Here is a 27,451-nt window from a genome sequence, read left to right as displayed (position 1 = left end):
ATTACTCAAAGAGGTTTTCTATTTATTATTTGCCAGTGAAATGCATTACCTGCGTAGTGTGTACTCTATGGCATATTATAATTTTTTCTCTGTGACCGCTCTAGCCGCTGTGATTAAGTTTTGCCGCCATTTTGGTGCTATTTTTTTAATTTAATTTGTTCTTTTTTGCTGGCATTAAAATTTAATAGTCGATTCATGTTATTGAGGTTTTAAATGATTTCAATTAAATTTATTTAAACTTGATATTGTATATACATATATTGCTAAACATTAAAAAGGTAAACAAGTTAAGACACATAAAATAAGATCAGAGACGAAAGCTATTGATGCTCTAAGCCAAATAGCTCAGGATGGTATCCCGACTAGAGAGGATTCCTGATTCATACTCACTGAAAATGAAATTTAATAATACTTAGGACAATTATCAGTATCAGGAAATAATTTCAGGCAAAAATTAAAACAAAAATTTTGTATATAGAAATCGAGTGCATTTTTACATATCAAATGTTATTGTAAACATACACTAAATGATTTCTTTACCTACAAAAAATTAATTACATACTAAAATATTTTCCTTTACTTTTCAGGAAAAGCAACGACCACCAATATACAATCCAGAAGATTATGCAACATCTCTCAAGAAATGGGGTAAGAAGACGAGTGGGGGGAACTTATACGATGTGGACCCAGGTCAGGAACCCAATAAGGCGAGAACCCTGCCTAGCCAGGGGAGTAAGGACTTCAGGTATAAATTTCTTGATAGAAATACAATATCTTTAAAAGAATTTAAAAAATGGGCGGTCTTATAGCTTTTGAGTGATTCTTTCAAGCAACCACTTATTAGGGGTTTTGGTTTTTATATTAACTAAGTTTACAGCTGTTCACTACCGCAACCTGCATCATTACTCTGTAATTCTCAATCGTGTTGCGATTGCGATGTTATTACAACATTGTTTTCATTTGTATATACTACAATATCGCAATACAGCGACAAAATGTATGCACTGAAGGAGAATTTTTAAAGTTTTATTAATCCATTTTTAATTATTATTACTGTGTTAGTTAAAAATATTATAAACTAGATTTGTGTATTATCCACTTGACAGAAGTCCGGAATTCTATGACTTAGAAAACAGGGTAAAATTCACAATTGATAAGTCTCACGAAGGTGAATTGGTACCCTGTAAGTGAATACAGAGCTAGTTTTGCAAACTTTAAACTAATATTAAAGATTTTTTTTATTTTTAGGAATCCATGTTTAGGCGTTGGCGAAGAAATGAGCCTTCGCCAATTCTGCTCACCGAGTGAGTTACTTACTAAGCTCAGGGCAGATCTGAGGCTTTCATTTCCTAGGTAAGTATTTGCAATTTACTTGATGAACCCGATTTCCTGATTACGTTTCCCGGAATATTTATAAAATTCAATGATATGTAGGTGTAATTCAGCACAGACTAAACAACTTAAAATGTAGAAATTGCGGGGAAAAAAATAACGTTAATATTTCCAAAATATAACAAACTATTATTTAACAGTAAATTTTGACACAGAGTTGTCAAGAAAACTATTTGTCCGTAAATCGTAAAACGTAACGGTTTTAGATGCTTCGAGTTGTAAAGAACGTGTTGGCAATCGGTTGACTAAAATACTCCTTGTACAAGACTTATACCAGTCAGCCCAGTAGATAGGCACGCGAGTTTCAACTCTGAGGTTGTTTATTCGGACCCCGGGTGTTCGCCACTGAATTTGTTTATAAACTTGAAGAAACCAGCACAGTTGAATTCAAAAATCAGTGTGTATGTGTGGATGTATGTGTGTACAAATACAGTATTTACAATTTTCTTTGCATACATAGTAATAATACTTAATGTAATTTAAAATTAATAAAACGAAAAGTAAATTATACATAAGTTATACAATTTCTCCAAATTCCATTTATTTGGGAATAGTTACTGAAAAACTGAAATTCAAAATAATTTTTATATATTTTCTAATACCTAAGAGACTTTTCGGTTATTCAGAATAAAAAGTTTTTTTTGGTTTTTCTGTATAGATTTCCAAGTCATAAATTTTTTGATTTACATAATAAAAATGGGTATTGATCGTGGAGAGGTGAAAATAAAGGGTTAAAATAATAAAAAATAAAAGGAAAATGTTGTCTAAAATATCAAATTTAGGACCTTTAGGGGAATTATAAATGTTAACAGTGAAATAGATGTTGTCCGATTCGCAGATCTAACCTGTATGCATACAAAATTTCACGAAAATCGGTCGAGCCATTTCGACGCACTTTAATTATAAACACAGTAGGACGAGAATTTTATATATTGCGTGTATTTCAAAGTTTCGTAAAAACATAATTATTTATATCTAAAGATGTTCCTACATATCTTAAAATAGCCCAGGCCGGCGTTCTTTGATGACATCCATTAAAGTTATATAAAATTGGCTAAAAATAAACGTCACATAATATTGACGTCGAGTAAGTGCAGAAAATTGCGCAGACAACACCTACTGTACAATTAGGTACAAGAACTGGCAATGATTTTATTTGTTCAGCTATTCTTTGTGGAAAGCAATATTTTTGTTAAGGCGTATGGTTTAAGTGTAAAATACCTGTAATGCGATGAAATATATTTTATATAAACGTCGGTCGATAAATTTTATGTAAAAAAAATAAGAAATTGGAATATATTAAATTATTAAATATAATATATGTATAATAAATAGTAGAGGTGCGGATAGGAAACACTAAACAAATTATGGAAAGAAAATAACAGAAATAAACATCAAAGATAATGTTGAACAATTGCTTTAAAGACATCATTTAAAAAAAATTGTAAATATTGTTAACAAAAACTTTATTTATATATTTATTTTTATTAAAGTATTCCTACAGCTAATCACTAAATAATATTCAAACAATTACATTATACACAAAAGCCAAAACGGAATACATATTGAAACAGAAACATAAAGCACAATTTTACAAAACACTGTTCTAAGATTGAAAACAGAAACCCCAACTTGTTAACAGAAATTAGTGCTTAATCATCAAAAACAATATGGCTAAAATAACTTATTCTATAATTGATGTTAATAAAGTTAAAGAATAATAATAAATTAACAAACTTCAAAGAAAATAATAATTATTAATGTCGCTTCAAATCGCTTTCGCCCATATGTTTTACCATGATCAATCAGTTTTTGCACTCAAAAATTGCGCGCAATTATTTTCCATCTCGAGCAACACTTCATAATTTTAAAACAATGCGAAATAATTTACGACATTCCAACAGACGTATTATTTTCTTCATTCTTCACTTTCATTTTTTCCTTTAATCACGCTCATACGCAAGGCATCTGGTTTGCTTAATGTGTAAGATCTTGTTCAAATTCTCACATTTGTACGGTTCAATGAAATGTAGTTCTTTTTAATTATTGTATAATATAGTATAATATTAATTAGCTAATAGTGCAGCAAACCACAAAAATCACTGAGGAGTTTGATATTGGGTCTTGAAGACACAGTTTATTTGAATTCCATTTAAACTAAAGAGATAAAGAAATACAAAAATCTAAAATACACTACAAGAGTGAAATAATATATTTTTATACCTTATAAATAAATAGTTAGAAATAAGATTACCCTCCCAATTTTCGGGTGTTTAAGATTGTAAATTTGAGAAAATTTAAAATTAGCAATCAACAAATTTTCTCAAATAAACATTACGCTTCTACCTTTATTAATTCAACATGTTATCTGTGTAACGTATAAATAAAAATGTTTTATTAATTGTATTATTGTTTGTATTTTGAGAAATTTGAAATATATTTAAGTTTTCTACGTCTTGAAGCTTTCGTCTAGAAACCAGGTTCTAATTTGCTTTTCCTTTCTTGGCCCCGTCAAACGCAGAATAAAAAAATCCCATTAGACTAATAATAAAAGATACAGTCTTTCAGTATAACATAAACGTTTTAAAAAGGCCTTAATAGTGGACGAAGAATACCGCTATTTCTTCGTATACTTCGTTGCCAACATTAGCTAGTTTGCTATAAATTGTTACTACGTTATAGAAGTTTTATAGTCATGCAGCCTGTAAAAGTCCATTAAATTATTTATTGCAAATAAAATGACGGCAATAATTCTAAAAGTGAACGAGTACTATTATCTTATTTGCTTTGATTGCTGTTTTAATAGATTTTATATTGCGCATAAATATAACACGTTAATTATTGTAGTAAATGATATAATTATGAAATTGTTGATATTAGTTACAATAACGATATTAGGAGACTTTGTTTAACTTTAGAAAATCTTTATTATATTCAAACATTGTAATATATTATTTTTGCAAGTAGGTTTTTTGACAGTAGTTATACTTAAGTATGTTGAATTTGTTACATCGAGTATCGATAATCATTACTATGTCAAGAGACTGGCTTTCAGGCAGACAGGCTTTCCTGTGTGGACTAGTGCATCATCTCATTTTACTGGAGATCTTTTTTGAAGGCCAATCAATCATAATGGTTCATTCACTACCTGGTCAAGCTAGCTTGTTCCAAAAAGTGGTGGTGCGGCTAGAAATGTCTTAAAAAGCACTCTGTGTTGAACCGCCAGGCGTTTAAGGTGGAACGGATGGAATTTTGGAGTTTCTCTTGAGGTCCTATGATAAACTTTTACGTTATTCTTTTTCTAGAAATCTGGACCTCCAGATGTGTGATGCTTAAAATATATAAAGCCTGGAAATGTTTGGGTCTTAATGAAACCAATTAACTTTAATTTTTATTTATTATATTCATTCCGTACTTTTCCAGTTTCGTCCAAGAGTTCGCGAGTGAGCCTCTAGATGGAGTGACGTTACTTCTCGAACTCCTGCGCAATGTTCAACTGAGTCAAACGGGAGATGGGGCAAGGGGACCTCCAGCTGTCAGGCGTAGGCCACTCCTGGATGAGCTGGCTTGTTTGTAAGTTTGCTTAAAACTTCATGTAAAATGCTACAGAACCATAGCTAAAATAAAGCGATTTTATATTTGTAATAAATTATACTTTCCTTTTCGCCCGAACCCAATAATTAAACCCTACGAAGACAATCCATTTTTGGCGACAGAATGCAATCTCTTCGCTCTTTACACTCATATTTAATAATCAATATATAACGTAAAAAATAAAGTAAATAAATCCATACATACATATAATATTAAAATATACATATCTAAGTCTAAAAAATATTAAATAGCTTTTAAATCATTTTAAAAACTGGTGGAAGTTACAATCTTAAGATAGGCACAGTTGAACTCTCATTTTCATACAAAGGTCTATCCACATATAGCGATTCGACCTACCACGGATAGCTTGTATCGACAGATTAGTTATTGGCTTTTATCAATAATATCTAGTTTAGATATCATAGAAGTACTAGCGACCCGCCCCGGCTTCGCACGGGTGCAATACTGATACTAAATACACTACAGAAAATCTGTGAACGTTGTATATAAAAATGTGGGTTATCCATAAGAGATAGACATATACCATCAGGGACTTTTCTGTAGACCTTTTCAATGTGTACAATACTTAGTGCATTATTTTGATAAAACTCGTAGGGTTCAGCCTGCGTTTGCAATGTAAGCGGAAAAATGTAATTATTTACGACATCACATTAGAAACCTCAAAAATAACAGTACTTCTTCACTATTTAATGGATGTTATTATACATATAAACCTTCCTCTTGAATCACTCTATCTATTAAAAAACCGCATCAAAATCCGTAGCGTAGTTTCAAAGATTTAAGCATACAAAGGGACATAGGGACAGAGAAAGCGACTTTGTTTTATACTATGTAGTGATAAGCTGTACGATTACTTATAAATAAATAAAATAAATTTAAATGTTTAGCAGTAAAATAAAATTAATTAAATATTTTTCAGGCAATGCCTTTGGAGTTGCTGCACCAGGTATTCAGAATGTGTGAGGAGGTTGGTGGCCTGTTCCAACGGAGTATACGCTCTGGCTGTTTGCATCATGTCTACTGTCAATAAGTCTAGGATTCTTGCCTTACAGGTAGAAAACAATATTATAGTTCAATTTCTAATGTTTTTCTTATTTCGTATAACTATTATTACGGAAAACCTGAATCTGTTTTGGTATATTGTATACAAATATATAAATGTAAAAAACATAGAGTAATTTGATTAGTAACTGGGAAGTTTTGGACTTGTTCCATTTTATAATACGTTAATATTTCCGTGTTATACTGAATTTTTGTACATTTTTTCTATACGTTGTACACCTCCACTGTGTGAAACCAGCTGCCTACTGAAGGATTTCCGAACCAATTCTTAAAAGGCCGGTAACGCACTCGCGAGCCCTGAGCATTGAGTGTCTAGGGGCGGCGGTATCACTTAAGTTCATATGAGTCACCTGCCCGTTTGCCCCTAATATTCAAAACTTTGGCAATTAAAAAGCGGGACAGAGAGTTTATTGCCAGTTCTTCTCGTCTGTTCTACGCCCTTGATTTGAGATCTCAAGAAATAGTTAATTAAGACAAAATATATTTTCCTGACATAAATTCACATACATTTAGATTTAATAATAATTGAGCCTCATGTATGCCTTAAAATAATAAATATATATTATTTCTCTAAAGACCTCCTATAGAGTTTAGTCTCATCCAGTTGGCTCCATCAGTATCATAAACATTTTACCCCCTGTCTTCTCCATCAATTTCAAAAGGGCCTCTCCTCTCCTCTTTTTCCTGATGATCCTTTTCACCTTACATTAAATTACTTTCCTGAATTCTTGAATTTATTTTAGCTTCTCACGAAGGCCTGCGAGGCTCCAGCACATGGCCACAGTATGATATCAGAAGCATTATCAACACTTCGCCTTCGATATGGTGAACCAGTCAGGTTCAGGTTCCTGGTGGGAATGCTACAAAGCACCGGCGGATCTGGAGACCTGCAAGCAGCTGGTCTGGCCTTTATCAATTCGCTGTTGAACAGCGCCCCATCTCCCCAAAGGAAACTCTACATACAGGCCGAGTTGGAGCAGGCAGGGTTCGAAGTTGTTACTTTTAAAAAGGTATTTTAGGTTTATACTGAATATTTCTTTATTTAATCTGGACCTCCCATTCCTATATCTGTTTGGTGAATGTCAACGTTCTTCTTCTTCTCTGCTATTTGCATTTTTGTCTTTATATTTGAGTAACTTTAGTCACGAGGGAGTGATAAATGGGCTAAAGACAGAAAATCCATTGGTGCATAGCCGGGATTCGAACCTGCGAGTAGGACTGGGAAAGGGAGAAAAATATTGATACCATTGCTAAATACTAAATATGGCACCGTAAAAAAAACTTAAGTCGAAATTAATTAGCAGTCTCAAATCAGTTTTGAATAAAATTTAAATTACATACTAATAAAATCTTCGTGTCAACAAAATTCCATATTTTCTGCGCTAAGAAGTAGAATAAAAAGTTAATATGTTTCTCTATCTGTATCTAGTCTATGAGGTTATGTGGTATATTTTAATCTTCTTCTGAACTTTTATAAATATTGTAAAAATTGTAATCTATATAAATAAAAATTAACCGCAAAATATGTTTTTAATATTCAATTTGAATATTTTTTGGTATTACATGAACTCTGAAGAAGGTTTTTATAGAGATTATTTTAAAAAGGACACGCAAGAACCTTAAAGTTTTATTTTGGCAAAGGGAACAGTCTAAGGTCTAGCATAGGAAAATATTCCATATATTAGTACCTATGTAGCTACCAAAAATTTATAAAAAAATATATTTACTACTGTTTTTTTTTTGTAAAAATTGGTAATATCATGTATAATAATTTAAATATACAGATCGTCGCCAAACTACCGAACCCCAACGAACACGTAGTGAATGAAATAGAAAAGTACGAGAGACAATTGATAGATATTGATACTCTTAGTGAAAAGGCAACAGAGGCCCAAAAGGAGAAGGACGACCTAAGACACAAATTGGAACTTTTGGAGAGACGAGTCAAGGTAAGCAAAGAATTGCGATTAAAAACTAAAACAAATATACGCACGGATAAACATTTATTTTTTAAACATACTTGTTCTCTAATATTGCGAAACATTTTTGTGCCATCATCCATAGTTTTCGCAGCGGATGCGATGATAATGTGGCATTCAAAGGATGAAAATATAAAATTGGTCCAGTACTTTTTGAGCTACTTCGTTACAAACACAAATTATTCATCTTTATAATATTATAGAGTATGGATGTGATGGATATGTTTTTTCCACAGATCCTACAGGAAGAGAAAGGAATTCTATTATCTTTGGAAAAATGTCTGAAGGAAAAATGTTGTGAGTTACAAGAAGAAGTGAGTACACTTCGCTCCGAGCACAGTACTTCAAGTAGAAAGAAAACGTTTGTGATTAAGAAAAAAAACTCCACGCATAGAAGAAGAGGTACCATACATTATCAGATTTATTAACCAAAATTTAAGATACTTAACATGTGTTTTTGTTTGTATTTCAATGTTTTTTAAGTCATATTAAATCAAGTCCATGAATAAATATAATATGTTTGATATTAACGTCATTTAATAAACTCAGTTTGTATGATAAAGCAAATAAACAAAACACACCAGAAGCTACCTTTTGAGCTTTGGGCTTCAGATTTAATGTTTAAAGAACTTTATTTCTCATTACAAAACAGAAATATTTTATTTACATGCGAAACTTAATATTAATATGTATATATTATATACGAGCGAGATACACGTCGCCATAAGCCGTAACAATTTTAGTCAGCTATGTTCATTCTAACATGCATCTTTCATGCCTTTTTGAATTTGTCAAACACTCCAATATTGCGAATTTGAGATGGTAATTGATTAAATAATTGCACACCCTCATACCTAATAGATTTCTTCAAATAATTTGTATCTGATTTCTGTATCTGCATTATGATCACTTGTCAATCTAATATGCAAATTGGTGATCACCCTCTTAGCCTCTTAGCTGTTTGTTATTTGATTAAGTAAATACATTTTAATGTAACTAACTTGTTCCAGATGAATCATCACCTCCTGAAGATGAAGGTATAAGTTCCTCGGAAAGATCTCTCAGCCCTGAAGGAGACCCACAAAGGGAGTCAATGGTTTACGAAGTATTCAATATTAAAAATGAAACATACGACCTACTACGAAACAAAAGAACACTCCATAAGAAACTGGAAAGCACCAAAAATCACAAAAAGTCGACTGACGATGAAGATGACACAACAATTGATGAAGTTATTCAAGAACTCAGAAATATCGTTAATCACGCAGAATCCGAACAGTATTTAAACAGAACAGATGGCAAATGCAAAAGCAATCGCACTTCAGAAACAGACTATCAAAAAGACAGAAGCGAAGAAAAGGAAGACTCAATAACAAGCACCAGGCACAGCATTCATATAACCAGTAGCAATGAATTTGAAGACAATAGCAGCGATGAGAACGGCAAAATTGTGCCCACCAAGTTATACCCTCAACCACCAAATAAAAACAGAAGCCTCAGTCAATTATTCCCTCACGTCGAAAAAGGGCTTTTGTTTAACAAATCGCAGGATTTCTTTGATATGTACTGTTCGAGTGATGAAGGTTCCGATTCTCTACTCAGCGTTTCACGGTGTCGCAGTCGTGTTAAGAAAACCGATTCGCTCACAAGTTTTGACTTTACTAAATGCCGAGCTAAATTCAACGAAATCGATACAGATGACAATAAACTAAGAAAATCAAAGACTAGAGAGGATTCAAGGAAGCCAACAGTTAAACGAAGTGAATCTTTCCAATCTGAGAAAGGATCGAGGCAACGTGAATACATTGAAAGTATGTTTGAAAGTCACTCGTCCCTTATCGAGCCATCGCCGCTCCAACGTTCCGGCTCTAAATGCAGTCGCGTCGATGAAATCGTGAATTTAATAGAATCAAAAAAGCTGACGAAAAGCTTAGACAGAATTGACGAAGGTCTCAACTCAATGGTCGATATAATAATGGTCCCCGAAACGAGAAAGACGACGTGGTCGTATGAGAAGCGCCAGAGATCGGTGTCTCGTGCCAACAGCGAAATCGATGAACCTCCTCTGATGCCCAGATCCAGTAGTAGAACACATTCGTACGAAAACAAAGAAGACAAATGCGATAAATTTTCAACTGCTAGAACGACGGGGTCGTTCGATACGAATTTCAATAATACGTTTATGATGAAGCGTGGGAGTAACACAGGGTTCTATTCTGGGACCCCAATGTTGAGAGACGCTCCGGCTAGCATGACCAGTCTGGTTACGAATGGAACACATAGTTATAGCGATATGAAGAGGACGTTTTCACCAATCAGCTCCAGTTATGGCCTCAATAAAGTAACGGATATGCCTTCAGGGTTGTACTAAGCCAAACCATCGATTAATTTAAGTTAACTAATCCTAGTGCAATATAGCCCACTAGAGACTTCCCTTATAACTTAAATCTTAGTAATTTTGTTTATAGCAAAATTGGCTTAAGATTACGTATTTTTATGTTTTTTTTTTTACATTTGTATGTGGTTCATCTTCCCAACGATATCCTAACGTTAGAAAGCCACTTAGAACTTATTTATTTATACTCATAGTTGCATGTTAAGATTAAATTTTAAATGTATATATTTTCAATAAATTAATTGCTATTAAAAATCGTTTTATTATAATGGGTTTCAATTTCCCATCATTCGATTTTTTTATACAAAACTGGAGAACCGTTTAGTGACTTTTGGATGACAAGGATTTTTGGAAATGTCAACAACGAAATGGTAAAACTCCAACGTGATTCTAGATGAACATTTTTTGTCGGAATCAGGTAGTGTAGTTCCACAAAGCATTCTCCGGTGTGCAATCGATAGAAGACTGCCTGGTAGAAAAGTGAACAGGGCTTGAGATTCAACAAGTGAATCAAGCATCCAAGGCGGCCAAATAACATGGCAGCACCGACACAAAGTTGACTGCAGTATACACGAATGGACTGGACCTTGATAAAGATTAAAAAGTTGTTCCGATGTGAAGAACTGTCGGATTTTTGCCAAAATACCTTATGAATGTGTGGTCAATACTGCCTTATTAGTTGTTTTCAATGATTCCAGGGAGCTATCATCCAAGAGTCTAGTACACAACTTTAAAATATGTGTACCAATCTGTTTTACAATTATATTAACTAGTCTAGGATTTACTGTTATCAGTCGACATAACAATATGGAAACTCCTCTTTTTTCGCCTCGTCCGCGTCGTCAACAATCTTATTCAATTCAATTCTAGTTTACAGGTTACATCAGTGTCATTGTTTATTTTGTTTACGATTTTATTTTAATTGCCTAAACAAATACTTCATTATTAGATCAGTTATCCAAATGACACCGAGAAAGATGCGTGTGTTATTATTTCTAATTGTAAATGCATCAGCTATGGAATATAAAAGATATTTAGAAGACGAAGATCTGCCAATAATAGAAATATTTGATTTATCTCACCCAACCACTTGGAAGGAAATGATGGAATTCTATGAAGCTGTCAACAATGGCTGGTAAATTGCTTTATTTAAAGTATATCTATATTTTATTTGCTTTAGGCGTGGTTGATAAGCAAAATGGTAAGTTAAACAGACGCAGAAATATAAGTTCCTTATTACTAAGGAAATTCGGTCGTAATTTTGGTTATTTCCAGTCATAATCTAAACTACGACCCCTATTATTCTTATGCCTACTTCATCCCTTTGAGCTAGTGGTGGGGAAAGTTTCCGTCAGCTGCCCTCGCTGAAACTGGCTGAAGTGAGCTGTCAAGGCTTTTTAGGCCAAAAAGATTGAGATTCTATTAAAACGACATAATTTTACCATTATTATAAGACAACCAACAACAGACGACCATCCAACCATATGTTGGAGACACGAGATTAATAAAAAATATCTTGGAAACTCCTATAAGTCTGGGACAGCCTTTATGGACATTGGCTATGTTAGGTATTTTTATCAAAGGCATTAATCACCTAATCTTAGGAAAGGCCTTGTTATATATACTATGTATAATTATGTTCTATTAATTACGTAATGCGATATACTTATATTAAATATAATCAACTTATAATGACTAAAAAAATATGGAAATGTGTATGTAAGAAACAAATACCGTTCGAATATGTTTTTAAATGACAAGGCAAAATAATATACTGTTTAGTTGTGCCAAAAGTAAACCTTAGTAATATTTTGCAAGGAAAATATGCGTTAACTGCGGAATCCCAGGACTTGGTACCGGATTCCATCTGGAACATACTGTGAGACATGGGACAATGCAGCCATCTGTGATCCCAACAGAGTACCTTCTAACAAGGCGTAAGTATTATGTAAGCTCAAATTACATGCACCTAGAATTCAAAAAGTCTCGACTTTCTTATGTCCAATAGAATTTATGAATTACCCAAAAAGTTTAACACCCCATTTTAAATAACAATATTTGTTTCAACCGTACCCTTACTACATACTTAACACTTTGGATTAACGCTTCAAAATCTTCGCCCAACGCTTTTTCTCCTTAAGAGGCCTTTTTATCTTAAGCAAAATTTTCACTAACGGTTCAATACCTTATATATTCACTAACAATATTAAACATCTTTCCAACCTGTCCTAATACTGAAACGGAAACTTTTTTCATTGTGCAACAATAGTTTAAGTATATGAGTGTTAGGTAGAAATTATGTCGTCGTCAAAAAGGAGAGACAGTTCAAAACACAAAAAATACTAGTGAGGGCTCTTCATCCTTTTTATTATATAAAATATAGTATTTTCTTTATTCAGTGTGATAATTACAAATATTAAACAGTCCGTAGTTACGATTGTATATACAATCTTGTCTATACTGGCTTTAAATACTTAGTAGAAACTTGATCCTTAAAAACTTAAAATAATCCTTATAATACTACAATACTATTATACATAGACTATTATATACTAGTGCTTCTCTTCCTATTCCTTCTTCTAGTGGTTAGGATAACATCTGATCTCTTTACATCCTACCGGGTTATGGCATATTATGTTTTATATTTCAGTGGCTGTTATAGATCTAACTTCAATAACGAAGACGATACCCGCTTTAGTTCTGTCGCTGGATGCCGCCCTGCAGTGGATAGTGCTGAGGCATGATCCACGAGAGCCAACGTTATTATTATTCAATTTTGGTTGGAAATCGAAGAGCAAACGTCGCCAGTGCATTTGTCAGATACCAGGTTAAAACACTTTAAAGTAATTACGAACGATGTCTACTCTGTGTATAATGATTTTTTAATACTATTTGTTCAGGACTAAGTTATGATTTAGCGGAGTACATTGCTACCAATCTTTCAAGAGTAGTAGGAGTAGCCACGGACGCTCCCAGCCTGGAGTCGGAAGAAACAAGAGAAATGACCGCTCGCACCGTCTCCAACGTGTTAGGGAGAAATGGAGTATATATCATAGAAAATGTTAATATTAAGAGGAAAATACCTGGTAAGATTTTATCTTCAGAATTTTATGAAATTCTGTAGCCATAATCTTTATACCAAAATGTCATATAGGTAAATAAATCAGTGGCGCTACAACCTTTTTAGGTCTAGACCTCAGATTTATATATGTGTTTCATGATAATTTGTCAATCTAATAGGAAAGTTTTCGACTTTTTGGGTCAAAGGCAAGTCTTTTTCCTCACGAGGTTTTCCTTCACCGTTCGAGCTAATGTATGCGTACACACACTCAAAGTCCTTTGGTGAACCTCCGAGATCGAACCTAGGACCTCAGGGAGCAGCCGCACACTAAAGCCACTAGTCCAACACTGCTTTGCCAAGATTTATACTTATAAATATCTTTCTATCTATGAATTTAAAAAAACAGCGATCAGATTTTAAAATAAGGAACTGCATTCATAATAATTTTAGGATTTTTATTTTAGAGAGAGGATGTATGTCACTAGCAATGCCTCTAAAGATGCTTGAAGCCGCTTATGTACCCACTAGACTCACAGTATTCTGTCCCTCTCAGAAGACTGACCGCTTCGTCACGATAGCTTTGAAGAAGCAGGGAGAGACCGTCGAATTCGTTAAAGCTGATAAAGATGTTGACTTGGCGGAGATTATGAATTAAAAAGATTTTCTAAATACTTGTGCTTGTTTTTTATCATACTTAGTATTAAATGACAAGCTTCGGTCGTTTCCCAACGAATCAGTAAAATAGCTGGTGAATGAACTAACACTAGCATTACGCGACGCGTATCACTTGTGAGTGAATAATTGAGTTTGTGGTTGCATGTAAGGGTAATGTCGATACCTCCTAAGTATACTGAGTCAACTAACAAATTTAGGTATTTGGGTTTTTTTATATAAACGTACATAATTAACCATGATCTTCACGTTAGTGCAAATTTTTTTTTAAAAAAGAACTATAGTTACCGAGATAATTTCACGTATACTAAATCAATTTCAACATCTGTTAAAATCATACATTGTATACTGATCCAAATAACATTGTATCAGTGTTCGCGGGGCGTGAGAAGGGACGCATTGATACAAGTTTATTTTGGCTCAGTATACGATGAATGACAGCCAGGGCGCATGCAACTTAAGTTAATATGCTCCTATCATAAGTTTCTTCCAAGCAGTCAAGAAGATAATATTGAGACTACAAAAATATCGGTTTGCAAAACTATGTACTTGGGAAGTCTTCTAAAGCGACTACCGTGAGACAGTATCGAGATATATCAGTTGATACAAATATCAATATATGTTTTCATAAACCCAAAAAAGGTGTTTGTGAACAATGTCACATTTATGAAAATAACAAGCAAGTTACCCAGACAGCATAAATAAAAGCATGAAGAGCATTTAAAAGAAAAAGAGAAAGCTAGAAAACAAAAGATACAGCAGCATTTGATCATCAAAAGTGTCTTAATGTACCTCACGGGAACGTTAGTACTTTTTATTATAAACGGAAACTTATCTTCTCACGATATTCAGTCTGGGATCTCGACAAGGTTATTGTTTTTCATGGCATCAACAGAAAGTAAAGAGATGTGCAAATGACATTTCTATATGTGTTTTTAAGTTTATAGAAGATACGGTGGGTGAAGGTGTCAAAGAGGTAATCTTTTCGGTTTCGGTCAGACAACCAATATAGAAATAGGATTGTTTTCTTAATGTATCTGTTAGCTACTTCGCAGTTCTGTATATATATTAGCCATCGCTTTCTAATAGTGGGTCACACTCAAAATGAAGGCGACAGTATACATGCTTTAATTGAAAGACAGACAAAAGATAAAATGCTTTATACGCCTTATCAATGGTATACAGCTTTTAGATTTGCTATATCCGACGAAAAACCATACAAAGTTATTGAAGTGTCTCAGGATTTAATAAAAGACTTTAAATCAAAGTAAGGACTTATAAACAACTGGACAACTACTAATGATGGATCTAAAATGCCTTGAATCAAAGTCACGGAAGTAGTTGTTAAAGCAGAAAATCCATTTAGGATATTTAATAAAACGAGTTACCAAGATGATGCTTACAAGTAGATAGATTGTGTAAAAAAACCTAAAGCTACACCAAATCGAAGAGAGTTGAATTTTAACATAGGTAATATTTCTTAGGCTTATCAGACCCATTCATATTTACCAAAATAAGTACAAACACTTCATGGATCTTTGTAAGACACTGGTGATTCCTAAGGAGTATCATTTGTTTTTTTAATAATTTGATTTCAAAAAACTCTAATGGAGCAGATGACAGTGATTCAGACTGATTTTTTATACGTTAAATCTTTAAAATTTTCATTTATTTTGATAAACCATAAGGTTTACAGCTATCCTTTGAGCGTCCTTAACTTTTTATATATTTTTGTTATACATTTATATTATTTTTAATAATATTGTTTAACGTTAGTTACTATTTTTAGTTCCTATTACTTTTATTGATGTTTGTTACTTTTTATGAAACTTTAATGATACTACATTGATAATTTGTTTTAGTTACATTGTTAAACTGGTAGCGTTTAGTAAGGCCAAATAATATTAACAAAAAGGTTAAAAATTAAATAGTTATAACTAAAAATACATTATAATTCTTAAAAATGTGTTGTTTTTGTTAATGAGTCTACTTCTTCCTAGCATTTATTAATTTCGTAAGGTATTAGAAATAAAATTAGTAATTAAAAAGCCTCGATTAATTATATTAGTCCAGTATACGTTGAGGTTTAAAATTCTAACATAGCTAATTACTTTCCTAGTATAATGAGTCAAGTGATGTAATTTCAATATTTTATTATTAAGTGAGACAAAAAACCCCGAAACTAACCAAAAGTAAGATGATAATAATTAAATGATAATCATATTCCATAATATGTTGGTGTAAACTATAGATTTTGATGTACAACGTACATGAATATAACTGGTAGTTAAACCATTTTACTATTGAGTCCCGCCCGTGTATACTAAGTCATGTACATAAAATAGCATTTAAGAACAAAAATCAGCAAACTCATGTTATACCAAAGGAAGAGCTTTCAGTCTTTATTATAAAAACATTAAATTTATTCCGAATTAGTTTGATTTCACAAAAATATAAACAATTTGCCTTAAAATGGCTCTCCTGTAAAATTACCAAAATGTCAGTTGACTCATTATACTTAGGAGGTATCGATGTGTACTTTCAAGAGTATCTTCAACTGTGCGTAAGGCGTGTTCAGATTTATTTTTACCTTTGAAGGATATATGCACAACACTGCAATGTCCTGGTGTGGTAACCAGTCAATTAAACAATGTTTAATTAATATATATTAATCTTTATAAATTCATGACATATGAAGGAAAAAAGTTCAATATTAACACGGGATACTTTATATTCTACATTTAGTTTTACACACAAGCTTTTCTATAGTAATAAAGGTGTACTATGGAGTGTTCTGAATAGTTTGGGTTGATCCTTGCCTCATTTCCTTCAATCTTAAGAGCAGTATTAACTCAAAATTTCACCCGCATCACCTTGATGGATGGAATTCTTCCACGGTACTCTTTCTTTTGCGAACTGTGGAATCGACTCCCTGGATAGGTAGCTGTGATGGCGTCCCGTAGTCTTGTTTTCCTACTTACTATATAAAAAATTTCAAATGCAATGTATTGATGTTTAGTAAGCCGTAGTTAGATTTTAATATTTTTTGGTGCAGACATCCCGTACGTATTTATATATTGCATTTGTGTTAGGTACATCTAAAAGGGTCAGGGGTCCATAGGGTTAGGTCCCTCTTATTGATATAGAACAATAATTGATAATACATACAGAATATATTCTATACAGATACTCCTGACATTTGATACATATCTATTTTAACTTACATTTCACAGTCCGCTGGCTATAAGGATGTACAATATATATATGGAAAGTTTTGATAGGATAAATCTTAGAAAATATAATAAAAAACCTTTGAATAAATAAGCTTTATTTTTGGCCAAACTATTACATTGCATACAATTGAATTCCTCAAATTAATAACGACAGATTACCAAATCTAACTACATCCGAACAAATATAATACTTGTAAATATACAATAAAGCTATATTATGCTATAAATCGAAAACATAGAATCATAGTTTGAGAAATTTTCAAAATAGTTTAAAATTTTAAAAAGCCAAATGCATAGGTAATACTTTTTGTACATTCCACTGAGCACCAGTGACAAGCGATCCGCCTCAAGCAATTCAATCTTGCTTCACAAAGACCAATTTACTGACAACTGATAATCATTTGACGTTTAAAATGTCAACTGTCACCTTGTCCATTAAAAAAAATAACTGTCACTGTCACCTTGTGATCAGTGCGTTACTTATGTGATAAAAATAAATCAGTGCCGCTACAATCTTTTTAGGTATGAGCCTCAGATGTCTGTATCTGTATCGTGATCATTCATAAATTTAATAGGCATTTAGAGACTCATGTGCCTGACACACGCCGTCGACGTTTTGGGTCTAAGGCCTCATGATGCCTTAGACACTGTTCGAGCAAATGTTAAATGGGCATATAAAGAAATTCTATAGATAGAGCATCGCACGCTGATCCCAAAAGACCACACTGCCATCTAATAAAAATAATTTACAAATAACTATAATGCAGATAGAAAAACTATCTATGGACTCCCGGTGTTATGTCATATGTCAGACGTCACAAGTGACGATACTACTTTTTTTTAAATTTTGAAATCAGTAAACCGCCCCAAGTGTAGCCACGCCCATACACGCGAGCCCTAAGATCTAAATAATGAATGAATACAAAAGTAATACTATTATTGCCAAATCTGGCTGGTTAGAGGCTACGTATTAAAAATAGACTATATCCATGCACCAACGGGGAATCCCCTTACAACATGATGTTTGTAGAAATATATTTGTCCCGCTCTCTCTAATGTGAGGCGAAGTGATAGATTTTCAACTGTCGTAGAAAAGACGTACAAAAAATATTTGACGATACTTTGGTCCGAGTAAAACAAATTAATATAAAAGTACATTTTCACTTTTGGCATTCTTAAACTGTTTTATAGAAATCACAATTATTTAAAATGTCCATGACCAAATAGTAACGTTACATGTATCAAACCAGCTATTATTAATGAATTTGTAAGATATATGCATGAAAGTATTAAACATATATCCCCTTACTTATAAACATCAAGATGCTAAATTGAATACTTCAACATTCCTATGTCAAATACACGTTTTTGACTCATCGATATCGACTGCTTAATACATGGTACTTAAAGAGGGATTATAAGTAAAGGGGTGAGTACTATAACTACTGACTAAACATTAACCCTACCTTAATCTACGCATTTTACAAAGAAATTGCGAAAATTCTGAATCTGTAGTATTTATAAAAAAAATATTTAGTCCAGTCCCTATAGATTAAAATGCACTAGTGTCATGCGAAACGAGCGATTAATACTGAATACAGACAAATATGACACTAAAATTGTACAAACGGTTAACCGTTAATCACTCGTCTCCCCTAAATGCCAAGTCTATGGCACCCCGCTCTATGCTTCTATCCATACTCTATGCTCACCTCTGGCTCTATGGTCTTTACATTTCAGGTGAACAGAATGCTAGATACAATATGACATAAACATTTTTAAGATGCGTAATGCAAAGTAAAAAAATCTGTAATTACTTTAAATAATTTGTTGCTTATAGAAAAACCTTCTATGTGATTAAAAAAATAAGACGCTTCATACATCTACCAATTGCTTCAGACAAATAAAAAAATGCTTGCATGTAAAGTCGGTTTACGGATAAAATAGTTTAACGTGACAACGTAATAACAAAACATTGATAAAAATGATTGCATAATGCATATATAAGTGTAAGAGGGAGAGATCCCGCGCAAACAGGACAATTATCGTAACAGGACAGTTACTGTAACAGGACAGTTAACGTAACAGGAAATTTATCGTAACAGGCCAATGAGCGTCTCGACACAATGATTAGGCAATGACCTTTTTCATGTATGCAGCCGATATTTATCAATTTATTAGATATTGTCACGTCAAAAAAGTTCAATTATAAAAAAATCATTAAAACCTTATTCAATTGCATTCATAAAAAAAACAAAAAAGGAGGGTAGACATGTATTTGTACACTATTTTTTTTATTATTCATCTCCAAAACATTATACTTGTACTTAGCATTCTGCGGTGTGCGCTTGACCGTGAGAGCTTTTTAATGAAAAACTTACAATTTTCAAACGAAATTGCCCAAATCAAACAAAATTTATATATTTTCCTTAGTGTTAACACGCATGCCTAGCATTTCTATTGCTGTCACAATTTAACGTATTTGACACCCCTTTGGTTAACTGATAATTTTAAACCTCAACCCCCAAAAAATAAACACGTTTCAATCAGGTTTTTTCTTTTCCATTGCACTGGGTTGATTTTTCTTCTCTTTCATGAAAATTTTGCTGGATATGGACAATTTCGTTTTGGGTCACAGTTTCGCCAGTACTTCCAGACCTCAGCAGGTTTCACCAAAATCTAGATTTCTTTATAGTTTCTTAAAATTTAATCGTATTAACAAAACGTTAACTGCATTTCTCGCAATCTTTTTCTACAGTAGATATACTGTAAAATCAGTAAATATACCGCAACGCTGGAAGTACTGGACCTCACCCATTCTATCTAATCCTTCCAATCCTTCTTGATGTCGAAGGTCCACTCCCACTGAAGGTGGACATTCTTGTCATCATCGGTAAAGAGACTGTTGACAGAATAGGATCCTCTCGCCATCATCCCCGAAGGCGCATCTTCAGGGGGCGTGGTATATGACTGAATCTCGGTTTTGGGGGGGTAAGATCCGACCATGTGTGTCATTTTGTCCACTGAAATCAGTTTTTTATATTTTAATGAAGGACATTATTATAAAATAATGTTGTTTGTTACCAAATTTTAATTAAATTAACTAAATATTAAATGTTATCTTATCAAACAAATCATTTTTTTAAATTTAAATGTCTATTAAGAACTAATTTATAAAAATTAAACCAACTCCATTCCCAAATCTCAAAAACTACTAGATGCAGCACAATTTGAGAAGATCTTATTCAAATCAAAAGCATCTATCTGTCTAGTTTCCGAGAAATCTGTGAAAAAACCTCCATACAAACAGACAAATTGAAAACGTCGTTCTACGAAGTCGGTTAAAAATATTTAACTAATACACCCATCTCTATCTAAATATATATAATATATATACATAGGTGTCTTACAAGGTACAACACATATGAGCTACCACAGCGTATATTAATACATACCAGGGGCTATCCAATGCAGCGCACAAACAAATTTTAATATTTTAATTAATTTAGTTTTTTATTTATTCAGAAGATAATACATAAATAACAAACTTAATTAAAATATAATATACAGCATAATACAGAAATACATGTGTATATAAAATTGTGAACCAATTAAAAATCTTCACAAGTAATAAAAAAAATTAATGTCTAAATGGTGATGAGGAGAAAAATGAGGTGTATTTTGAATATTTTCCACGTAACGTAACGCGTTACATGGGGGGGGGGAGTCAAGAATCTCCAAAAATTGCGTGACGTAATTTGAACGTTGAAAAACTTGCAAGTGAAAATAGGGCATACACTTATAAGTAAAGTAGATGAATGTGTTTCACTAACCTGGCACACCCATACGATAGGTCTTTTGCACGTACTTCAGACCATGCACGATCTCCCTCTGCACTATAAAGTCGATTCTTATTTTGTACTGCACGCCCTCCTTTATAGTGAATACCTGAAATAGTTTATTGCGCTCATTAGTTACAATAAGGGCTGTGGACAAGGACACAAAGGGAATATTAAGCAAGGAACGAAGAATGTATCAACAGCCACTTTTTAATTGCGTCATTATTCTTCTGTGTAAAAAAAAAGAATTGAAAATTCTAAGCAGTTAATAAGTGGGATATATAAAACAACCGAGCATGGTGACGTCGGGTTAGTTAAAAACTAAATAAGTACAACCTTATCAAATTCAGACTCAAATCATTTATTCATATACACATACAGGTAACACAATGTACATTTATGAACGTCAAAAATAAATATACATTGAATGCTTCTAATTTTACATAAACTGCCAGTTCTCAGATCAAGGGTGTAGCACGGAAGAGAAAAACTGGCAAACTCGCCGCCACTTTTTTAGGTCTAGGCCTCAGCGCTCTGTATCTGTTCACTATCATTCACCACCGTCGACTTTTGTGTCTAATGCAAGCCGGTTTCTTCCCTATGTTTTCAACAACCTCAGGGATGAGTGTCGCACGCTAAACCACTCGGCCAAAATTGTCGTATTCGATACTCAATCATCAATGAAAAAAATTATTATTATAATTTTACAAATAATGGTTATCTGTAGTTTAATAATTAATATTCTGTTATTTAACACTTTTGTAAGTACAGTATTAGTGCGTACGCATAGTTTTATCACTGCATAATTCGCGCTAAATATATTTGGCGACGAGCCAAACCTCAATAGATGCAAACCACCTGTCATGTCACAATTATTGGGCGTGTAATCGTTCACTGCACGCGCGATAGACAGTTATGATTTATAAAGACAGTTAAATGTTCAAGGGAAACGACATACAATACATTTTAAGAAAATTTACTTACAGACGACTTAGACACTCAGATTCTATAATTCTTGAGTTATAAATGACACGACTTGTCCGGGAAACATAGTCGAAAAAGCAAAATCTAGTTTAGTTCAGATTACATCTACATAACATTCGATTGACGATATATTGGGTTTTCAATCGAAACGGATATGCAAGTAACAGCCAATTCTTTTTCAATTTCCCGCTAGAACACACATGTAGCTATCAGAAAACTAATAGTTATTTTTTCAAGTTAATCTATTGACTATAAAGAAAAATAGAAAAAAAATCCACTAAACTTATGCAAGGAATCAAATGTTTCCCTGCCTTTTACCTCGGGCGAGTTGTTCCCACGAGAATGCTTCTATTTCACCAAGCCCCTTGCTAATAGAGGACAAATCTGTTTTTTTGTCCTTTATATATACCTTTTATTATTAGTTAATTGCGTAAATATGTCATGTGGAACATGGTGTAATGGTTACAACTCCTAACAAACATTATGAAAAACAAAAAACTTGGCGATTAAATAGAGTGGCGGAGAGATTTTTCGCGACCGTTATACGCCCTCAACTTAAGAACTTGCAGTTAATGTAAAATTACAAGCATTTAATTTATTTCTTCTTTTCATTTTTTGCTTTTATGTATAATGTAATTGTTTGAATATTGTTTAGTAGCTGTGGGTATACTGATGAGCAAACAAATAATATGTATTTCGTTACAGACGTGCATAAGTGTGCATTGTGTTGCCTAAATGAATAATGATTTTGAATTTGAATAACGCATGTCAATGTTAGGATGTCCCAGGAGATCGGAAGAATTTTGATATAACCCATGCACAACATTTTAACTCAATTAGATACAATTTAAGATAAAAAACCGTAGTTAGCTATAAAACATCAAACTAGGAAACAAAATTTCAGAACGCTTCTCGCTTCATGCCTGCAGTGGCCTCGCTTTTCAGGAAGGCATCTTTTACAACTTTATCCTCATAGTTTTCCTTGATTCCAAGCTATACTTTTAACTAGTTTGAACACGATATCGGTTAAACGATTACTAAATTAAAACAATTTGAAAAATATATTAATGATTTTTAATACGATATCGCGTTATATAGAAGTTAATCGAGAGATAATGAAAGCTTCTAGACAACGTCAACAAACTAAACACCTGCCCTAATCAGCCGCTCTCTACACTTGTTTTCTTCTAATCACTAATCATCTGCACTCATCACACAAAAAAATATATAGGAGCCGTTTTTAAGTTTCATAATGATTCGAACGTTTTGATAGTAATAAACATTAATTATTCCCAAAATAAATTTCCAGATGTTCCAAGCTAGGACAAGTCTGTTATTATATTGCGTCATTAAAATATGCCTCTCATATTTTATTTAATATTTCTGTTCCATAATTGGCAAAATATTAAAAGAATGTTAGTAATTGAATTACACATTAGTTTTCCTTGTTATTTTCCCAGCTTAACGTATATATGTATGTAACAATATTCTAGTAGTAATGACACAGAGAGATATTTGATTTAAACATGACAAACTCCCTTTTATATTTAGTACAAAGCCACGATTAAAAAACCCCTATTTTTTATAGTATAGGGGCAACTGATAGTTGGCTATCTATCTATATAGGCATCTGATGTTAAGTGATACGGTATAAGACGGTTTAGTTGGCACGCTGTAGGAATACTCTAAGTCGAATTGGTCCGGAAATACAGTCTAAACTCTATATAACGACACTCAAGCTATCTCGCAATTTGTGACGTTAAATTGAAAGAAATATCTGTGTTAGAAAAAGAATATAATTATTTCAGACTAGTGTTAGTAATTACATCAATCACATTCTTATTTGAACGTTATTGCGTATAGTCTGTTATTTTCGCCTAACATCTGTTTGCTCCACCAGAAATTATATTGAATTTTTTTATACATATATTGCTATATATTATTGCATTATATTATACATATGTTCAAGTAATCCCAATTTGTAAACAAAGAACGGATTTCTTAGAAAGTTCGGTACGTACAATTAGACGTACGGACGTACGTACGAGATCATTGCGGGCTAGGACACACCTCCGCAGTTTTAACAAATTTCGGCAACTTAAATGTACATTTTATTATTTAATTTTCGGTATTGCGGGTGGGTGTAATGTTATGTAGAGTGTAATATTGTATGGTTTTTTCCATACAATATTACACTCTACATAGCAAAACTAACCAAATCTAAGTGATTTCGATACTTTATGGGTTATGTCGTCAAATCGACCGACGTTACATAGTTTATACACTGTACTTAAGTTAACGATTATGACAGGTCTGGGAAAGAGTTTTATGTAATAAGTATAAATAAATATATACTTTGGTACACAAAGGTTTGGTGTAAGTGAATATTATATTCAATTCAAAATCATTTAATTATGTAGGTAACTTAATGTACACTTATGAACGTCAAAAAAAATAAATATATATGAAATGCTTCTAATTTTACATTTACTGCCAGTTCTCAAATCAAGGGCTGATCGGAAGAGAAGAACTGGCAATTAACTCTCCGCCACACTTTTTAATCGCCAAGTTTTTTCTTTTACACAACGTTTTTAAGGAGCTAGCCATATTTTAGGGAGAGAGACGCATGGATTCCGCTACAGTACATACAGTAGTGATTTGTATTGCAATCTACATTAGATAAAAATTGATCCAATATAATAATTTCAATAAAATATTTTTTTAGTATGTATAGAATATAAGATTTATAATAGTATATTTAAAATACTAACCTGTTTTTTGAGATCAGTTAGGTCTCCAGAGAGGTCTAGCTCCAAGTCATCACGGTCAGCCACGCACAACGCCAGCTTTTTGACAATCACTTTCCGTGGGTCATTAGCGTCTGCAATTATAATGCAATTCTGAATTACTATGCATCTAATTAACAACTTACAAAACACCAGACACTAAATACACATTTTAATGAAAAAATATTGCAATTAAATTAATTCATAGAATTAATGTCATGAGCAAACTTTTTTGCACTACACAATGTACATAATGAATAATAATAATTTTTTTTCTGTGAAAAAATGACATTTAGACACATGTGATTAGATTAGATTGTACATAGAGATGTCCTGTGTTTGTTCCACTGTGTTAGATTATACCATTGTCTAGCAAATGTTTTTTAAAATATTTTCATTTTAAAGCAATAAAAAATTTTCTATTAATCTAAATTTCAGTAAAGTTGAATACTACTATTGATAATGGCGTGGAAAAATTATGAAGGGTATGTTGCAGATACATTTATACATGTCTTTCCTCGTTTTTTGATCTGTAATGTTTGTGTAACATATTATGTTTCACGAGCCAGAGCCCAACACTTGGATGCAAAACTAGGATCATCAGTTATATAAAAAAAAACATTTATTCCTCAAAGTCACAAGTATGACAACATTATAGTATATAGTTGTGTTGCCGAGCCTTGAAGAGGGAGATGCCAGCTATTGCTCCATCATTACCAAATTACTATGAAGTGTTGGTTTACAGTTACTAGGTATATAAGAGAATCAGTTAAAATAAAATTAAAAACAAGAACAAATTCAGGCACTAATAAAAGCGGGATTAATCACAAAAGCACATTAAAACCATTCATAAATCATAAAGTGAAAAATAATAACCTAATTGTTTATGTCCATGATCAAATATAAGTTTGTTACATTAAATAAACTAATACTAAATAAAATAATAATAATAGTAAGTATTCCTTACCAACTATCACAGGACCAGCCTGCACCTGTCCTAACAATGCCTCTTTATACTTCCGTAAAGACTCATCTTCCTGATCAGCAGCTAGGATCTCCTCTATGGTCTTTTCCGGAGGTGGTTTGTAAGAGGATTTGATTTCTTCTTCAGTTTCCTCCTCTGGAGTACGAGCAACATCAGGTTCTCCAGACATATTAGTTTCTATAATAGCAACATGAAAATAAAACTATATGATACAGATAAAATATTTATTAATATAGTCTGCAGGAAAAGACACTAATATAATTCTTATTTGCTATATTTTATATATATTAAAGATTATTATTAGCTAAATATAATGACAAAAGTGTTGTCAAGTTAACTTACAAAAAAACAATTAAGCGTTCCTGCAATCTCAAATCCCACAATGGTTTTCTTCACTAAGACATTTGTTTTTTTAGAGTATATTACAAAATTTTTAGAGTATATAATATTTTACATAGACAATAGACATTATATGATATTTGCTCATTCAAACACACACTAAGATACCGAGTATGTGGTAATGAAAAGTGGCAATTTATTACACATCTTCTAATAGCAATTTTTTAGATTTAAAGCTGTAGTTATTAACTTCTTGCACACTCACACCAAGTCTCTTGATTGTCAAACATGGTATGTGTATGTTATTAACATACATACTCAACTCTCAAGTCTTAACCTGAGATAAGTATAAGTATGCTTCATAAATTTAAGCTTAAACTATTATTACAAATTTGTGTAATAAGAAAACTGATGGTCATATAGATCTGAAAATTTAAGAAGGTATCCAGGGACCAAGAAGTTGACGATAAATAATGCCAGATAACCAATGCTTCAATTTTATTGTCATAAACCACTATCTATAACTGGAACTACTTCCTCTCATTATGAACCATAAAACGCACATAACAATTTTACATTAGTATTCAAATAAGTAAGACACATATTTATGTTAATCAATAACCAATTGTGAAATTCGTGATTCATAATACGATAAAAATCACGACGCCAATGTTGGACTGCAATTTATGGAAACGCCCTTATCTTTCAACGTTAAATACAGCCACGAATATTACGATACTGGAGCGCCAGTGATACAAAGATATTAATATCCATCGTGCATGCATTTAACAATAAGAAAAAATTATCGGCTTCGTCATTCCAGTGTTAGTATAATCGAAGTGGGAGTCACCCAAGCCGGTAAACTTACCTTAAAAATAAGACGTAAATGCAAAAGCAATATTCACAATATATTTATAGCACCCAGTTTTTAGCGTATCTTAAACAACTTGAAATTGAAATAAAATTAATAGGATATTACTTATTTTGTAAAAATCTTAAGATCAAAAATGAATGACTGACGTGCGCAACGCTTCCGGTCCGTAGTCGTGTAGTGATGTGATTGTGATATAAAGTATTCTTTCGGAAACCCACAATCGGACTGGAGAGAT

The 27,451-nt window shown here is 32.7% G+C and overlaps 3 protein-coding genes across 4 annotated transcripts in view; 2 read left to right on the top strand and 1 right to left on the bottom strand.

The window, feature by feature from the left end:
• Positions 1-10,675, top strand: part of LOC111000930 — an 81,282-nt gene extending 70,607 nt beyond the window's left edge. The window contains exons 1-9 of one of the 2 annotated variants that reach the window (XM_045631966.1): positions 125-206; positions 588-745; positions 1,249-1,353; positions 4,816-4,965; positions 5,927-6,059; positions 6,813-7,079; positions 7,854-8,018; positions 8,285-8,450; positions 9,059-10,674. In XM_045631966.1, coding sequence (XP_045487922.1) covers positions 1,277-1,353; positions 4,816-4,965; positions 5,927-6,059; positions 6,813-7,079; positions 7,854-8,018; positions 8,285-8,450; positions 9,059-10,419 — 2,319 coding nt within the window. In that variant the 5' untranslated portion in view covers positions 125-206; positions 588-745; positions 1,249-1,276 and the 3' untranslated portion in view covers positions 10,420-10,674. Of the gene's footprint in view, positions 1-124; positions 207-587; positions 746-1,248; positions 1,354-4,815; positions 4,966-5,926; positions 6,060-6,812; positions 7,080-7,853; positions 8,019-8,284; positions 8,451-9,058 lie in introns of those variants that run through there. The other variant, XM_045631965.1, reaches the window with a different exon arrangement.
• A 1,591-nt stretch (positions 10,676-12,266) lies between these two features.
• On the top strand, positions 12,267-14,159 carry LOC111002005. The gene is made up of 4 exons (XM_022272094.2): positions 12,267-12,380; positions 13,094-13,270; positions 13,344-13,529; positions 13,969-14,159. Exons 1-4 carry the CDS (start codon positions 12,338-12,340, stop codon positions 14,157-14,159), a joined length of 597 nt encoding a protein of 198 aa, XP_022127786.2. The 5' UTR covers positions 12,267-12,337.
• Positions 14,160-17,884: 3,725 nt separating this feature from the next.
• On the bottom strand, positions 17,885-27,406 carry LOC111002010 (rho GDP-dissociation inhibitor 1). The gene is made up of 5 exons (XM_022272100.2): positions 27,211-27,406; positions 25,986-26,180; positions 25,004-25,113; positions 21,243-21,357; positions 17,885-20,432 (listed from the first exon to the last, which is right to left on the bottom strand). Exons 2-5 carry the CDS (start codon positions 26,170-26,172, stop codon positions 20,233-20,235), a joined length of 612 nt encoding a protein of 203 aa, XP_022127792.1. The 5' UTR covers positions 26,173-26,180; positions 27,211-27,406; the 3' UTR covers positions 17,885-20,232.
• Positions 27,407-27,451: the final 45 nt, after the last annotated feature.

Source organism: Pieris rapae, chromosome 17 (genome assembly GCF_905147795.1).
Source record: "Pieris rapae chromosome 17, ilPieRapa1.1, whole genome shotgun sequence".
NCBI classification, from domain to species: Eukaryota; Metazoa; Arthropoda; class Insecta; order Lepidoptera; family Pieridae; genus Pieris; species Pieris rapae.
Note: the sequence above shows the minus strand (reverse complement) of the source record. Positions and strands in the feature narration are given on the sequence as shown.